The sequence below is a fragment of the Protopterus annectens genome, chromosome 2.part2, assembly GCF_019279795.1.
Source record: "Protopterus annectens isolate FY-2018-M chromosome 2.part2, PAN1.0, whole genome shotgun sequence".
Classification (NCBI taxonomy): Eukaryota; Metazoa; Chordata; order Ceratodontiformes; family Protopteridae; genus Protopterus; species Protopterus annectens.
In genome coordinates, this window is record NC_056730.1 from 610,996,328 (window position 1) to 611,015,208 (window position 18,881).

Sequence of the window (18,881 nt, forward strand, 5' to 3'; positions counted from 1 at the left end):
ACAAAATACTTGATATTAGTATATCACATATTTATATGTTTCTGGGGATCTTTTAGTTTGCTTACAGTGTATGTCATTACATTAGGATGCAGCTGACAGAATCTCTCATTAGGGCTCTGTATAACATTGAACTTATGTATAATATAATACTATATATATTATTATGTTTATATGCTGTATTTTTGGTAGAAATCTGTATCAGTCTAGTACATAATCCAATGATGTACTATTGTAATTTTTATAATGCCTCTACTACATTATGGTTATACAGTAATTTGAATGTCATTGCAAATGTGTGTTTGAGATGGACTATACCATGTTTCCATTGGTTGGTAGCACCTATAAATATTCATGAATTATTTGGCATGACAAATGCTTTTTCACTGATGAAGGCTGGGTAGCCAAAACCGGTTTGCTTTGATCTTAGTGCACTTTGTTGCATTTCATGCTTAAATAAATATTTATTTTTATTATATTTGTTATGAAGTGTTTATATGCTGCATATGCTGGCCATAATTGATAAGGTCCTGGGTGCAGTACTTGGCAGCAGCATCTTTTTTCCCTAATGTTACATGACTGTACTGCATGATATATTTACAAAAGCAGTACTAATTCCACAGAGCTTATTTGGCCTAGTGGTGAGTTGCTTTGACTCTAGTGCACAGGGTCCTGAATTTAGTACTTGGCAGCAGTGTCTTTTTTTTTCCCTAATGTTACATGACTGTACTGCATGTTATATTTATAAAAACAGTACTAATTCCCCTGAGTAGATTTGGCCTAGTGGTGTGTTGCTCTGACTCTAGGGCATAGGGTCCTGGGTTTGAGACTTGCCAGGGCTCGTTAATTTGTTGCTGGGCAGAACAGTGTCTGAATGGGATAAAGAACTTAAAGCAGTTTTAATCAGGTTTGTGCAGTTTTGCGCAATGCACTGCCAAGCAGTGCTTAGATCTGCTTAGCATCGCTTAGCGTTGCTTATCCACACTTAAACCCATGCTATTTTCAAAAAAAGAAAAGAAAAAAGTGGTGATAGGAAATTGGTGAAATGGGCCAAGCAGGGGGAAAACATGGAAGGTAGCTAGGAATATGCAGGACGATTGTAGGAAAGGACCATAGCTCTCCATTTCTTGTGCAGCAAAAGCTGTGCATGATGTGGACAATTTGGATTTTAGAGCCTCACACCTTACAGGGAGGGTTGTGAGTGACATAAATTTGTTGATTAATTCATGGGGAAATTAATTAATGTGAATGAACGTGGGGGAAAAATGGAGAGCTATGTATATGTATAGGATGAAATTTTTTGGGGGGACAGATGCCTTTCTTTTTTTTTTAAGGTGAGAGTGGGATGTTGGGGAAGGGTTGTAGGTACATTTGGGGAGGTAAGTTGGGTAGGAGAGGTTGCATTTGCAGACAGACAAGACAGCAGACAGGGGTGGTGTATGATGCATCATGGGGGTAATCACCTTGGACGGGGAGGGTGGTTGGGAATCAGAGGACCAAGTGCCCCCAGTTGGAAACAGTGGAACTAAGGTCCCCACCCATGGGCAGTCACCACTGCCCCCTCACGACCCCAAAGGTGGCTCTGCTGGGGGCTGGGTGCCAGGGCCAGCCTGGCCCTCGAGGTGCACCAGTCTGCCCTCTGTCTGACGCAGGCAGTCATCCAAATCCTGCTGGATGACACAGCACACCATACCTCAGAACTGGTGTTGAGTGACAGGGTCCAACGGGCCCCGTCCCCTGCCGCTGTTCCACCCGAGGGTAGTGCAGGACCAGTGGAGGAGGTAGCTTGAGGTTGGATCCCAGATGTGCTGGGACCAGGTGCCACAGCCAGATGAGGTGGGAGATGGAGATCTGCTGGGATCAGCATACCCAAACATGCTATGGTGTTGAGGTTTGCCAAAGTGCATTGGTTAGTCATGAACAAAACATTTCAACATTAGTTATAACAGAATGTATGGGTGTTCTAATTAACCCAGAACAATAGAATTGCATAGCAAATGGAACATATGCATAAATAGAATAACAGTAATTATTGTAACAGCATGCCAGTAACAGTTACGGGAACAAGCCAACAACAGTGGAATTTCAGCAAGGTATGTTAGTATGCAACCATTGAAATATATGAACAATAATACAACACAAGTCCCAACATTAGGTTTTGAGACCAACATGCCCGTAGTATATGAATAATAATTAGTGATGCAGATAAGGGGTGAGGGGAGAGAAAAACATTCCATTAACAATTGTATAGGCTATATTTTTCAAAACATTACTGCTGAATACTCTACAGGTCTGCCCTTACTTTGCATCTACCTGTGCCCTGTAGCTTTTGTAGCACATACATACCTGTTAAACTGTCAACCTGGAATGGTATGAGCCAAGCTGTGATAACTATAGGCACATAACTACGGGGAACTCATACATGTCAGGGTTACATATATGACTAACAAGGTGTACCCTGTACTGATGTTGTGTGAGTGTGCTACTGGCATATTTCAACTGGATTTATATCTGTGTCCAAGGTTATTGGTAATAGAAATCGCTAGCCATGACAGCATGACACTTGAGAGATATGTATCAGGAAGAGTGCATGGTGTTTATAGCTGCAGACATCCTGCTGTCATTTATAGGTATGAGGTTAGACTATCGGCACACATTCACAGACACACCAGGCATACACTATTACATCTGTTCACAGTTTGTTAGTATACCCTTCATACAGCTAATACAAACATTTCTTTACCTGTAAGCCCTGTGGAGAAAATATCTGTTAACACTACATGACTGTTTCTATAACTAGTCAGAACCATTTGTCTGTAACTATAAATACATCTTAGTACTAGTCCCAGGATTCAAACCATGGTCTGTGTGTGCAAAAAATGAACAACATATCTATTTATTATCACACTGAGCTACTGGGCCATTGCTGTCAGCTGCTTGACTGATTTGTGCCTAAAAGTCACTTGGTTGCAAAGTCTGACCTGGTAAAATAAGTAAAGTATCATGGAAGACTGCAGTGACTGTTGAACATACATACAAGAGATTCATGCATGACAGAGATATCTGCTGAACTGTATAATAATACTTTGAATGCAGGTGTACACATTTAACCTCCAGTGAATGTCAATATGTGTGATCTGTACAGACCATAGCTGGGTGCTGGGTTGCATACCCGACCCATATGCATTTGCACATCGTATATTTGTAGTCTCCACCTATTACAGTCTCATACTTGCCTGCATCAGCGTACCTACACTCAGGAATATGTATAGCTGAAATGCAAAGGTTAACACAAGACAATCCTGAAGGCAACACACTGTAATACATTACAAATTACTATTCAAGGTTCAGATCTTAGTGCCGAACATATATCAAACTGCATTGTATCTTGTTTTACAGCTCCACATCTACACTTTAGCATAACAGTTCTTTATCAGTCAAACTTTACTGAATTCATGGTGTCATAGCCATATTTGCTATGGAGCACCTGTACACTTGTATTTCTTCAACAACAGACTAGAATAAACATAACAGTTGGTGGAAATAACTTTATTGAGGGTGACATGACACAGTGGTTTGTTACATTCAAAATACTGACTGCAATTGTGCTGCCTATTCTGTAGATGAATTAATGTAATTTATTACCATCACAGTTTCAGTCACTGTGTACTTTATTACAAGATCCTTAGTATTGCTACAGTATATACTTATGTCATTCCTACACAGTATTAGTACAGTATTAGCTTTCTTTCATCAATAGTAGCTTGTTTGATGCCTTCATATTGCACAGTGCCTGGCATTACTCACTTATATCAATGTGGGTCTAAGAACACATTTATTGTAGTACACTCAGAACACACTATACCTACTGGCAGTAAACAATGTACTCTTTCTTATTTATTGTGTTATATATTGCAAGATAGATCTGTACTCACCACACTGTCAGCTCATCCTCGCAAGGCTCCTGGCATGGGTCTCTACATTACGAGACTTCTCCTCTGCAGCTGTAGGGTGAAAACACACCATTATGCATACCTGTCTATCACATATTCATGCTAGAATTTGGTAAAGCAATGATTTGTATACTTACAAACTGCTGGGGCATTCATGTTTTGAGCATCTTGGATCCAATGGGCCAAGAGCACCCCCTTCCTCCACTTCAGGTCATCATAGTGATGATACACCTTCTCACTAGTGCAGGGGATTCCAGTGGCATTGGTGAGATCACGTGCCAGATGGTCCCAAGCACGGACTTGTATTTGGAGCCCTGGTAATGGCCCTGCAGCAGTCTGTCATCATGGTGTTCAACTAGGAGCCCAGCCATGACCCTGGACTCCAACATGCCCCAGCACTGCACCCAAAAGCATGCTGCCTCTCCAGTTCCTGCCATAGTTTCTACACTGGCCAAATTCCAACAGGTTCTGGCTGGATTCCTGCCTCTGCAGCTTAAATATGGCCATTTTCCCATCCTTTGCCACCATTGGACCATTTTTAAAAATGCTAAGTGCAGCTAAGCAGTGCGTAAACGTGCTAAGCTTAGTTGAGGAGTGCTTAAAGTGGCAAATACGTAGCAGTGCTTAGCGGTGCGCAAATTCGCTAAGCTTAGCTCAGGACTGCTTAGAATGGGACTGCTTAGCAATGCTCAAACCGGTTAAGCTGAGCTAAGCATTGCTAAATATTGCTCAGACAGGTCCTGCTTAGGCATTGCTTAGCTTGGCTTAGTAGTGCTTAGCAAGATTTAGCTTAGGGCAAACAAGAGTTCTACATAAGAACATAAATATATATTGACATTCATTATTCATTATTGACACTTTATTATTATGAATTTTTATTTTACTTTAATTACAGTACCTTAGTGTGTGACTGAACTGTATTGGACACTTGTGTTTTACTGGAGCTTTTCACCTCGTATCTCCACTGACACTTGGATTCTGGACCAGCTGTACTAACTTGGTTGACAAATGTCAATAAATAGGACAATAAAAAAAAATAGAAATGCCTTCTGATGTAAAAGCTGAAGGGCCTGTCTTGGTATTCAAGCCATGCACCTACTACACACAAAGCCATGACTCTAACATTCAGCTAACTCGGCTGTGAAGATTTCAGGTATACATTTCTATAATAGCTTTTCATTACATTTAAGCACTGCTGAGCAATGCGCCACACAAACATGCTCAGCTATGCTTAAACTTGAAAAACAAAGACAAAACAAAAATAAATAAATAAACATACAAGGAAAAAATCACATTGGGACATTTCATTTCTGTGCTGTATGGCACTCTGACAGTACAGGGGTGTATTATGGACACTGGAACACACCCCATGTGTGACATAAAAAAAATATTCATAAGTGTCCAAGGACACTTTCTTTAATCTTTAACTGTCGTATGGGACTTTGACAGTGCAGGAGGTGTGTTACAGACACTGTAACACACCCCCTGTGTGAAACACATACATAAAATATCAATAAGTGTCCTAGGACACTTTCTTTCATGTTTTGATGTTGTACGGCAGTTCCACAATGCAGGGCATGTGTTACACATCTGCAAGCACTGGAAACACACTCCGTAGCACTGATTCAGTAACTGTGTACACGGCTGTCCCTCAGTAGCCCACCTTCATTAATATTCAAGGCACACTGCTGAGGGGCAGCTGCAGACACAGCCACCATACACTCCGTGTTGGAATTACACTATTCCTAAATAGAGTTTATTAAATCTGGGGAATTGTATTTCCAAGGTAAGTAATTCTTGAAGCTATAAGAGTTGCTGTCACCTAGTCAGAAATTAACCTACATGCTGGATGCTGAATCTGTCTCTACTGAGTGTGCAATTAACACATATAAAGTTGGAATCACTTTTTGCCTTAATCACAGGAGAAAGTGATTCAGGGGGCCAGTCCACCCACCTGGTTATCAAAGAAACAAAAGAAAAAACAAACAAATGAATAAATAATCTTATTTCTTCTTTTTAAAGTTTTATAGCAGTGGCTCAAATGCAAGATTAAATAAACAGAAAAGGAAACAAGGGGCATCACTGCTGTGTGCTGTGTGCTATGTGGGACAAGGCAGAGAGGACTCTGTAACATCAAATTCCAGAAGATGTATTCTAATATAAAATCTTTATCATTGAGAACCCCATTTTAAGCTAGTAAAAAAGGGGATATCTTATCCTTATGAAATCCTTCACATCATGTCCATCCTCTCTTCCATCCACAACCCCTTTTCCCATTTTTACACAAGAGGTTGGGTCATCACATCAGCGGTGACAATCATCTAGAGCCAATGTTAACACCACTGGGTGGCTAGTCCTGCTGCCATCATTCTTCCATACCACATACACACACTCACACCTAAAGCCATTTTAGTCAGTCAGCATGAAATGATAGGAAATATTACCAAATATACCTTTTTATTTATTTATTATTTTATTTATTTTACATTTGTTAACTGGGAAACTCCGACTGGATATATGTCCATTTTCAGCGGAGGCCCGGGGAGAAAAGCTCCACATTTTGATAACAATCAACAGTCTAGTACAAAACATTTATCATTGTGCAGTGAAATCAGGTAGGTATTACAAACACTACTATCAAGACAGCAGAAATACTTTTAACAACAAGTGGAAAAGAAAAACATAATTTTTATACAACTAGGTTAAAATAATTAATTTCACATGGTAAAAAAGCATTGGGTATTCAGCAATAAGATGCTTATCTGTAAGGGTTTACGATAGGGATAGTGAGAAGGAATTGAAAGTTTTACTGAGGCTGTGAAGTTTATGTAATACATGGGCATAACCATTTATTTGTAAGGCGGGATTTGAGAGTGTTACTGAAGTATGATTTAGTGGGGGCAGAAGTTATTGAGGGAGGGTTGTTCCAGTTCAGTGCTATAGAATGGGAGAAAAGGGCTTTTCCAGCATTATTATTGGCTTTAGAGATGCAGAGGAGGGATTTTCAGTAGAGCGGAGAGGGTAGTTTCGCCTGTAGAGGGCCTGGTTCCTTAATTAATAACATTTAATGTCCCCTTGCAGTCATACTCCTCAAACAGTTTAACCTGAGCTTAGCTGCTGGTTTTGTCCCTGATGAGTGCCATACTGCAGTGGTAATGCTTCTCCATAAGGATGGCCTTGCAGTTGACCCAGATGATTACAGATCTGTCAGCCTTATAAGCTTCATAAAAAAAAACATATAATGTAGTGTAACTGACCTCATAAACATTACTATCAAGAATCGTGTTAGACTTCACTTCCAACACATTGGCTTTATGAAGGTTAGATCCTGTTTATTTACTTTTGTAGACTTTTTCAAAAGAGTTACAGAAGCTGCAGATGGTGGTCATGCAGTGCACACATCATATTGTGACTTGGCCAAGGCTTTTGACACTATGTCCAATGCTGGCAGTATACAAAAGCTAAATGTTAAAAAACTGACCCATATATGGTAAGATGCATAATAAACTCTCAGATGACAGATCACACACACTGTTAATTGCATTAGGCTCATCATAAATTATGAAACTGACCAGTGGTGCCCCAGTGTCCCTCAGGGCTCAGTGCTGTGATATTTCCTTCTTTATATTTACTTCTCAGATTGCCTAGCAGAGAGCCAAGACCTCAAGCTAACAAAGTCTGTAGATGACTCCAAACTGGGGGTTGTTGCTAAATCATCCTGTGACACCCAAACCCTGCAGAATGAACTCTGTCTGGGTAACCTCTTGGTGTACTAAAACTGGATCAAACTAAATATTAAAAAGTGTAGTATAACCATGTTTTGATAGGCGACCATTACCCTTATCATACTGTGTAGACAACACACCATTACAAAATGAAAATGTCAGGGACCTAGATACATAGATTGATAATTTCCTCGCTTTTAACCATCATGTGGCAGTGGTTGTTTGGAAATATTTTTATTTAGCCCAGCTAATTGCCAAAGGAATATTACCAAGGCCTAAAGATGTAACCACTCCCTTATTCTCAGTATCAATCAGGTCATTTAGCGAGTGTAATGCTCTCTTTGCAATGCGTAGACTCCAAAGGTTTATAACCAAAAAGATCACAGACCTAACTTCCATGAGCTGAAGAGAGAGGCTGGATGCTTTGTCCCTTATTCAGTGTGTTATAGACTTCTGTGGAAAGAGCTCTGTCTCACTTACCATGCCATTAGAGACCCAGTTGTCTTGGACCTCTTCTTTTTTTTCCAAGTCCAATATCTCCACCAATACTAGACTCAGGGATCTAGATCTTCACCAACAGATAAAAAAACATGGTGGAGGGACAGATTTATAACCCATCATATCCCAAACCTATGTAGTAAACTCCCCTTATGTATGTTAATCAGTATAACTCATTATCTTCCTTTTAAACATAAATTAGATGACTTGATGGGTAGCTACAGACTTAATCTAGGATTGACTGGTATGGCCCTTCTGAAGAAAGATGACATGGCTTGAAGGAGGGCAAGGACAAGGTATGAATGGTCATACGAATCAGTGGCCTTAATATGTCTATGAATCTATGAAATCCTGTCAGCCATCTCAGCTGAAATCAGTGCATGTAGTACAACACCCAAATAAGAGTAGCAGTGTAGTCCTGTGAAGAATCTTGGGCTGCAGTTAGTCAAGGGGATAGGTCTATATGAGGACAGTTTAAGAAGGCCTTTCGAAGGCTAAGGCAGAAACATTGTGGTTTTCTGGAATATTTCTGCTTGAACTTAATAATCAAATACACTGCACAGGAGGCAATACACTTCCTAAAAGATATGTCTGTAAGCTATCCCTGAGATCTCACCTTTGTTTACGTACTTATTTATTTGTTCATAGGTAAGTACTAGGCTAGCTGCCCTGGTGGGCCATTTTAAGCCTAGCCAGTTTCCCTTTTTTGTAATCAAATTAACTTATCCATTTGGTTAGAGACAGCCTTACCCATGCCATGGTTGGTAATTGTACATCACCCCTAATGAGAGTAACTGGTATAGTATTGTATTGTAGATAATTTGAGGGGACCCACACATAGGAGAAAACATTTAGGAGCTGTCTGTCTCCAGTAATAGTATGGGAGGCAATCCTGTGGTAAATTTTCTGTTTCCCATCCATAGATCCAAGTTACGCTTGAATATGGACAGAGATGAACTTTGTTTTATGTGGATGTGGGGTATGCGCCAGAGCAGCTGTATCCTCTGGGAGATATACCTGTCCCTCCAAACCATTCTGCTGATGTTGCAGAAGAGGTTTAGATCCCTAGACTGAGTATCTGTAATGCCATTTGACTTGCTGATGTGTAGTAAATCCATCAGTATTGGATTGGAGATGCCTTGTATGCCAGGCACAGGCCATCTCTTAGCAGTCTGTAGGATACTGAGTATAGTGACAAGGCTTTGAGTCAGTCCATGTAGGACATCTTGTTTAGGCATTGCATCCTTTAGTAAGGTGCCTCTGTGGGTGTTTCAGTTGTTGCATGTGTCTGGATAGATACATATCAAAGGGGACATTATATTCAATGACTGACCTAATGAGGGTGGAGTAATGGGGAACAATATCTAGACACAATTTCTTTGTTTGTAAGCTGTGCATTCTTACAACAATAGACACATGTTGGTTAAAAGTTAGTTCACTGTCCACATAAATTCCCAAATCCCGAACAACTGGGTCACTAGGTGTATTGTCAATGTGGCAGTTCCTTGGTGTAGATGACTTCCCAAAGGAAACAATAGTGCATTTTTATTATTTAATTATAATTATTATATCAATATTTAATAATTCAGCACAAAACAAGTATATCCAGCCAACACAGCAGAAATTTCACTAGAATTCAAGTTCATTAAAACAACTATTAAAACTACAGAAAAGCAACAAAAAGATGAGCACGTTCACACCTATCACAGGTGCTTCCTCAGATACACAAAAGTTAAAACATTCCTTAATTACTCACTTTCAAATCTGGGCAGGATAAGGCCCTAGATTTCAGCACAGGTTTTAAAGGTACAGAACCATTTAAACATTTCCCACAGTCAGCATACAGTTAAAAAATCCATTATGTCTACACATTCAGTCTTAGTTTTGATTTCACCTCTTCTAATACTAGGTTTAATCAACTCTAGTAGAATCAGTAACTATAACATGCCTAGCAAGGTCATTTCTAACATCTTTCTTAGAGATATCATTATTATGCTGATATATTCTGTCCCTTAATTATTATTTTTATTTACTTACTTATTTCTGTTTAGTGACTGGGAGGTAGACTGGTCTGAAGACCATTTTCAGATACGACCTGTCACTGAAGTGGAATTCAGTAGCAGTAGCGGTAGTAGTACAGTTAAACTCAAATACAGTTATACAGATATATCCAGAAAATTAGAATTTATTTAATACATTGTGATAATTAATATAAATCAGTGGAAGAAAGGTTACAGTAGGCTTGATGTATGATACAGATAGGCTAGAGGTGGAGCAGATGTCAGCTGTTACCCACGACGCACTTACATTCAGACTCATTGTATAGAAGGTCAGATACGGCAATTTTAAAATAAGCAAGGGAACGAACGCCCCTCACTTCAATAGAAAGGATTATACCACAGGTCTGGAATAAATTTTGGGAAGCACCCTTGGCTGGATCTTTCACACAGGTAGGGGACTTAATGGCCATTATTATTTTTTTTACTAGATATAGGCATATCTCAGAATTCTAGTTATGCTAGGTTATTGCACTTTATCTGCAGACTGCAAACATACCTTCATGGATCCAAACTCAAATTATGTCTCAGATTCATGGAATTTCTGACAGTAGCATGCAAAGCTCATGGCTATGTTGTGAAGATTACAGCCTAAGTGAACTGTACATTAATGGTCATAATAGGAATAACAAAAGGAACTGAAGATGAGACCAAGCCGTGCATCAACACCTTATTTTGTATTCCATGCCAAATTCCCACTGATTTGGAGTTAAAAGCTAGGCCTAAGCTGGAGTTTGATTTAAAAAGGTATAATGCCTTGCTGCTTACTCTTCTGCACATGCCTGGACATGCAGAGTTTCCTGCACTGTTTTTGATGCCCACAGCATTGAATACTGTGACACTTTACAGATAAGTGATGACCCTTCTCCATTAACTAACTCTTAAATGGAGCCCACTGAAAGTCTTCCCTGGAGGGATACTCTATTATAGTTTGTATCTGCTGATCACTGGCTTCACGTAAGGAAGGAACCTTTTCCTTCATCCTGGAATATAGAGCTAGCTATATTCGATGCATGATCAGTACTTATGGACATAGTGCAGTTGTGTAAGTAAACTTGCCATAATAATAGATCTATGTTGCAGTAACCATCCCCTCCCTCTGTTCCCCCTTGTTTTTTTTTTTTACTATATTGCCAGGGTGTGGATGCATATAAGCTTGTGTATGTAGTTACATAATATGCTTTTCTGTTTCTTTTCCTTTCCTAGCAAATTTTTCCCTTTCAGGGCTGCAGCATCCTAAACATTTTAGCCCCAGGAGCCTGAGAGACATTACCAGATGGTATGACATAAATCTTGTGTAACTAGCTACCTGTTCTTTCATTTTGAAAAGGTGAGCAAATAAAATAAAGATGTCCAGCCTAGCCTGTGACTCACAAAAAGAATATAATGAGTATATTCCTGCTCTATTGTGAATGGTACCCAGAAAACGTCCACCACAGTAAGTCCATAGAAGTCAGCCTATTAATCCTGCTATATGTGGATAGTGTTACTGTGCAGCCCTGTTTTAGCTGTGTGTATCACAAAACCCATTAACATACCTTGTAATATGACACATATTACATACCTTGTAATATGACACATATTACAGGGTCTATATTAGAACACTGAACATTTGAAATGTCTAGTGTTCTAATATCGACCCGTTTTCAGCGAACATATCTGCTGAAAATATCGAAGAAACAGTAAACCGAATTCTTTGTCCGTTTCTGTTGCTTCGGTATTTTCAGTGCTCTGGTGGAAAGTTACAGGTCGGGTTCAGGTAAGTGTGCAATTGTGTGGACGTGTGGATTAGGGCGGGTTAGGTGAGTTAGGGTTCGGGCGTGGGTCAGGTAAGTGTGCGATTGTATGGACGTGTGGGTTAGGGTGGGTTAGGTGAGTTAGGGTTAGGGCGCGGGTGAGGTGGCCGGGTGATAGTGACAGACCTTAGGGTTAGGGTTTGGGTTAAGGTAAGTGGATAGTTAGTGGTGTATGTATAGTTTACTGTAAGGTTAGGTGTAAGAGTTTAGGTGTATGTGTGTAGATTGCTGTTTGTTTGGTATGCTTGTGTTGTGTGTATGTGTTTTGGAACAGCAAATTTTTTCCCTAGGAAAAAGCATTTTTGCGCTTGATGTGGTGTCTAGACTTATAATTACATCAAACGAGACTGATTTATCCTCCAATCTTACCAGGGAGGACATGACATGGGGGGAAGGAGTGCAATGCTCTTCCATGTTAGTCAATGCTGTGTTCAGGACATATGGGCCTTTTGTGGGTGGGCTGACTAGGTGTTCCAGAACATTTGTATTGACAAAGCCCAAGAACCTTTGAGCCAGTATGTCTGTGTTCCTGTGTGTTTCCCAGTCGATAGTAGGATAATTAAAATCACCCATGAGTAAAGTGTTGGGCTTTCTGGTAACTGACTCCAGTAAGTCCAGTTATGCGGTATGCTTTTTGGGTTTCATGGTGGGGACTTGTAGCTAGCTGTAATGTTGTAGGGAGCTTTTCCTATAGTTAATTGGACACGGAGTAGCTCAAGAGAGTCATACTGTTTGACCACTGTTGAGGTGTACATATCTTTAATGAAGATGGATACACCTCCTCCTTTGGTTCTTTCATGCTCAGTTTGTCATCCGAACATATGGAAGGTATTGTAGCCTTTCACGGCCGGGGTGCTTTCCATATTTTTGAACCATGCATCTGTGACTGCACAGACATCAGCATCTTCCAAAGTGAGGAGTGCTTGCAGGGAGTGCAATTTCTTGTTTAGACTCCTATCATTAAGTAGCAGTAACTTGATTTTATCTAGAGAGAATTTTATTATGATAGGATGATTTTGACAGTGCCTAAAAAAGGCACAGTAGAGGTCATTAATACCTTTGCCAGTATCTGAAAGCCTAGAGGAGACAGGTGCACACCATGTGTGGCAAAGCAGTGTGGCCTGTCAGCCATGTCTTTCCAGGCTGACAGACATTGGATCCCCTTGGGCTGACACCAGTTAACAATTGTTAAAGTCAATCATTTTTTGTTTGTATTGTGGCTTGGATAAGGTAGAATGCTGCTTAAGGCTAGGTTTATACCTGTCCGTGACACATAATCTGAAAGCTCAGTCATGTCTCTATTCATATAGTCCAATGAAGTACATCTAAATAATCAATATATATTTATATCAAAATAATCACTTCCCTCTTAATGCTTCCAAAACTAAAATCGTGGTATTTTCTCTTTCTGAAAATACCAAAATAGACACAAATGCCTTCTCTATAGTTATCCATAATAAAACTACCATTGAAATAGTCTCTCAAGCTAAGCCTCTACGCATCCATATCATTGATCAGTTAAAATTTGACCTTCACATCCAAATCAACATTAAGAAAACCCATCAGAAACTAGGAATGCTTTACCAGCACAATCGCTACCTCACATATTCAGCTAAGCTTACCCTCTCTACCACTTACCTCCTTCCCTTCCTTATGTACAGAGTCCCTCTCCTTACCAATCTGCAAGCAACCCTCAAAGCTAAACTAGCGTCCTGTTACAATAAAATTGCCAAATTTGCTACCAGCTTAAAATCCTGTTCCCACCACTGTGACTCCTTACACTCCCTTAATTGGCTAGAACTCCCTATCTATCCTACATTCAACTCTCCTCTGCCCATAAACTCGTTTTCAAACCTTCTCTATGCCCCTTCCTATCCTTGGTCCTTACTATGTATCTTCCTGACCAAACCCTCCGATCTAATAATCAGAACCTCCTTGAAGTACACAAACCTTCACGTACCCCTGGTCAACTCCTTCTATCACTCCCCCTTGCATGAAAATGGAGCGCATTTCCACTCCATATCAGTATTGCACAGAATCTTTCCTCTTTTAAGGCCTTACTCCATTCTTATCTCTCCACTACCTGGGAATGCTGCTCCCACCCATCCCAATCTTCCTCCCACTAGTCCTACTCCTCCTTCTACCTTACCCTAACTCAGATATGCATTCTGCCTGACACAACATAAAATGTATTCTCTCTATTTAGGGTTCTATACTTCTGATGTAACATAACTCTATTGTATTATATAATTTATTGACTACTCCTTGTTTGTTTCTAGAACATTCTGCATTAACTCTTGGCATTATCTATTGTATGTACATACAATTGAGCTACTACTGTATTAATTCTTGTTATTACTTTTGCTGATTTTTGTACATATTTACTGTGGAGCTTTTCTCCCCAGGCCTCCATTGAAAAAGGGCTCATCTTGCCCCAATGGACTTTCCCAGTTAACAAACTCCAGATAAATAAATAAAGTGATTCACCCCCACATGGACTATGACAGAGTCATACCGGTACTTGTGATTGAGTGACTTGAGTGCTGGAGTAACTTGACTGATCCTGGCACCTGTCAGGCAGCTAACTGTAACCCACTCCTTATTCAGTCTGATGAGAGGAACATTCATGTGTCTCATAAGAGAGTCACCTATGACCAATACATTAAGTTCTGTGGTGTTAAGCCTTCTGGGCTTCTTTGTCGAGACACTGATTTGTGTATGTGTGTGTGTGTGTGTGTGTGTGTGTGTGTGTGTGTGTGTGTCTGCGTGTGTGTGTGTGTGTGTCCGCGTGTATGCTATCATGCATTGTGGTTATTTTTTGTATTGTTATATTTATAAGTGGTTTCCATTTGGGAGGCCTGTGATCTTTGGTAAGTTACTAGTGGGTACCTCCACATATGTGGGTTTATGTGCCATTTCCTTATTTAGTGTATGTGTGTGTGTGTGTGTGTGTGTGTGTGTGTGTGTGTGTGTGTGTGTGTGTGTGTGCTAACAACCTGTATGGCATTCAATTTGTCCTTACGTGAGAGTATTGCCTCCAATTTCAAAATGTAACTACATCTCTCACATAAAGTATTTATTTGTAGTCAGGAGTAAGTGGTTGTTAGTGTACATGAGAGAATTGCTATATTACCTCAGGATGCCTATATCTATCAGGTTCGCCAAAGAGATGGTGGGAAACTGACCATCCATAATTGCAGGCTGTTACTCTAGGTTTTATTAGGGAAGGGAGTGGGTTATTTTGACAGGAGTGTGCTGACAGCACCAAGACTACAAGAGGCACCTATACTTTATATAGGCTGAGGTTGATCGGTAAGGCAACACTGCTCACTATGCAGCTGAGTTGCTCCTAGAGCAGCAGAAAAGCATGGGGGGGGGGGGTTCACTGACAGCTGTTTAGTAAAAAAAACCTGAGCTTCTAGGCTTTTGCATCTGTACAGGGCACTGCTAACTGCCGTTGCTAACTGCTGCTGCATGAAGAGCAGCAACATGCAAAAGTGATGATTGCTGATTCTCATACTTCAGAACAAGTTGTCACCACCAAAGTGACCACGGGTTTAATGCATAACATCAGTTGTCTGCCTCAAGTGCGTATAATGCTTGCTAACAGCCCACAGTTAAGGTGTCAAGAGAACGGAGTCATACTAACCCATTTTTCTCTCCCTTGTCTGCGCAATTATGCTGTACCACTTGACTGCAATACAAAATGCAATGCATCCAGGATATATAATATTACAAGTGGACCAAAATCAAAATCTAATGTCAAAATTTAAACTTAAATGTCATAATCATCAATTATTGAACTCTGTTGTAATATGAATACATCATTTACAACTGCATATTTATGGTACTAGACCAACTGAACTAGCCTAAAGGGAATGATCTCATAACCAGTTTTATATCCAGAGCATGGAAACTCTTGATCTAATGAAGGCATTTCTTTTTTCACACTGTGCAGGTGTCTGTGAAGGTACATTTGATGTTGTCTTTGATTGGGTCAGGAAAGAAAACGGGACAAATATGGCATACTACAATACCTATTTCTTTAGAAAAAGCTGGCATTGGATGTATGATAATCAGCACAACCAGACACGCTATGGGGACCCTATCCTTATTGAACATAAATGGCATGGTATACCGACTTCAGATATTGATGCATTTGTCCACATCTGGACTTCAGATAAAGACTATACACTGTTTTTTAAAGGTAGGTAGGTAAAGGTAGCTTAACTATGCTTCTTTTTTTCTGTTGCATGGATGCCCATTATAACGGTATTTTTTCAGAATTCAGACATACTGTCATCTATGTCTTGGCTAACTATCGTATGGTTTTGTAAAGGCTGAGCTGATAAAAGATGGCTTTTTTTTAGAATTGCATCTAGTTTGATAAACTGCATTCACTTGTTTACTAATACTTATGTTGCAAGTAAAGGTATCCAGTTGATACTGGCTACCTCGATTTATCTATTACATTTTACACTGTCTATGGTGTTGCCATTAACATAAGGTTATCTGTAATGTTAATGCTTACATTTCTAAAATGGTTGTTAAATTAATGAGTTGTATGAGAGAAAAACAAAGGGCGTTTGCACAGAGGAAAAGTGTAAAGCAACATTAATGTGATTAGTGATACAATTCAGGGCTCAGTGTTAGGGTTTACAATATTGTATATCTCCACATTTCCTAAGGTCATAAGTTATAATTAACTAAGTATAAAAGCATCTGTAAATATGTCAGCATGAAAGTCATGACCATGTTGATTTTTAGTCCTACAAAGTTACCTACAAAACAGACTGAAAAGTGTCAAGTTTATTTGTTAAACAGAGTATGTATGAGGCTTTTTTGAATGGCCTTTAACTAGTTTGTTTTGATCTTAGAAAAAAAAAAAGAAAATGTACAATTATATAATCTCTAATTCCACTAAGAGTGTTATATAGAAATCCATCAGGTAATAAAATATATATCACAAGTGGCTCCCCGGTTTGATGTTTGGTTTGAATATCTTGGGTTATCTCGCTTACAGTAAGTTGTTTGATGATTTTCCATATTGTCCATAAGTGTACATGCAGTATGTGAGTGAGTTCTGTGATAGACTGACATCTTGTGCAGAATGAGCTTCATCCACTGGATCCCTGGAAAGGCTGTAGCATATTTATAAATGATTGAGGGTTTATTATAAAGTGTGCAATAAATTTAGTAATGTGGACTATTTTATACTTTAGGGTAAGGTTATGAGTTTCCTGATGAGCTGTAACATCAAAAGTAATAACATTTATTAATCCAGCAGTAAAACTTATTTCATATATCAGAAAAACTTAGCCACCAGGTATTTTTCCATTACATTTATACTTACCTTTCATGCCTGTCAACTGTGTTGATTTTTGCAGGATATCCAGATTATTGCTTCAGATGTTTTGTCTGTTCCTTATAAAATTTAATGTTTTTGGACAAACCAGTGAAGATTGAAGTCACTAAATAATGGCATACATTTGAGTTTCAGAGTTGGTGTCTTTCAGGAAATGGATGCTAACACATCCTGTTATTCTAACAAATACATTTGAGGAAGTTGGGGACACATTACTGGTAAGTACAGAAGGCAGAAAGAACTCTTTTATTTCTGTAGCTGTCATTTGTTGGTAAGTACTGGAAGATTTTACTGCCTGGCACTAGACCCGACCATAACAGCTTCAACAAGGGTGTTTAACATTTGTCTTTTTCCAAATATCAGAGTGTAATCAACATGCTCCATGCACCACATTGGATGTTATGAATAGGCTGTTTCATTGGGGATTATTCTACTGGAGTTCTGATGTGATTTGTATTGCCTTTTTATTGTTTCCTGTACTGTTGAACTTCTAACAAAGATAAGGAAAATATTTATCACACAGCTGTGCCAAATCCGTTCATACTGGATTTTTGAGCATGGCTCACTTGTGCAGCTGAGCAATGCGTATATAGCATTTGTCGTAAAAAAACACAAGCAACACTTCCATACATTCAGTGATCTATGGTAATAAAAACACAAACTGGCAGTTCAGCTGTTGCATCTTCTTATAAAAATGCTAGGATTTTGAAACAATTGTAAGTTTGCAAAAGAAAGTACATATTAGGGATTTATGTTGACTATGTATTATAAATTTCACCATTTAACAATACCTCAAATTGAAATCGCCAAGAAGACCCTCTCCCCATTCAGTGATCTATGGTAATAAAAACACAGACTGGTAGTTCAGCTGTTGCATCTTCTTATAAAAATGCTAGGATTTTGAAACAATTGTAAGTTTGCAAAAGAAAGTACATATTAGAGATTTATTTTGACTATCTATTATAAATTTCACCATTTAACAATACCTCAAATTGAAATTGCCAAGAAGACCCTCTCCCCATCTAGTTCAGTGAAATTACTTGTAATTACTTGGTAGCATCAACACTCACTGAAGTTGCCTCTGTACATATATCTGGCTCCTATTAATATGACAACAAAACAGTGGCTCATCTGAGACTATATGTTGCACTGGAAACATCTACTACACATTTTAAAATTAGTTTTCGACCTGAAATAAGATTATTCACAAAAAAACTTTCATTAATTTAAATAACATACTCTAACTGAAAAAATAATAATCTTAATCCATTTTTGTAATTAAGGGTTCTTCTAACCATTTTTTTATATCTCTTTGCTTAAGAGCGTCAATAACAAACAGATGTATAAAGCCTTCAGATGGAGTTCTTGTAGTAGCAAAATCCAGTAGTGCCATATAGAAAAAGCATAATATGTTTTTGTTTAAAAAAAAATACATTTTAAACATGACACAAAATGTAAACAAGTGCTTGGAATGAATTAGGACAGACAAT

At 39.0% G+C, this 18,881-nt stretch overlaps 1 protein-coding gene across 2 annotated transcripts in view; it reads left to right on the plus strand.

Annotated features, from left to right (window-relative positions):
- The window catches only part of LOC122795742 (matrix metalloproteinase-21-like), a 602,767-nt gene that overhangs the window by 438,725 nt on the left and 145,161 nt on the right, over positions 1-18,881 (plus strand). For both annotated transcript variants that reach the window (XM_044064052.1, XM_044064053.1), the window contains one exon: positions 15,985-16,233. In XM_044064052.1, the coding sequence (XP_043919987.1) occupies positions 15,985-16,233 (249 nt within the window). The remainder of the gene's footprint in view (positions 1-15,984; positions 16,234-18,881) is intronic.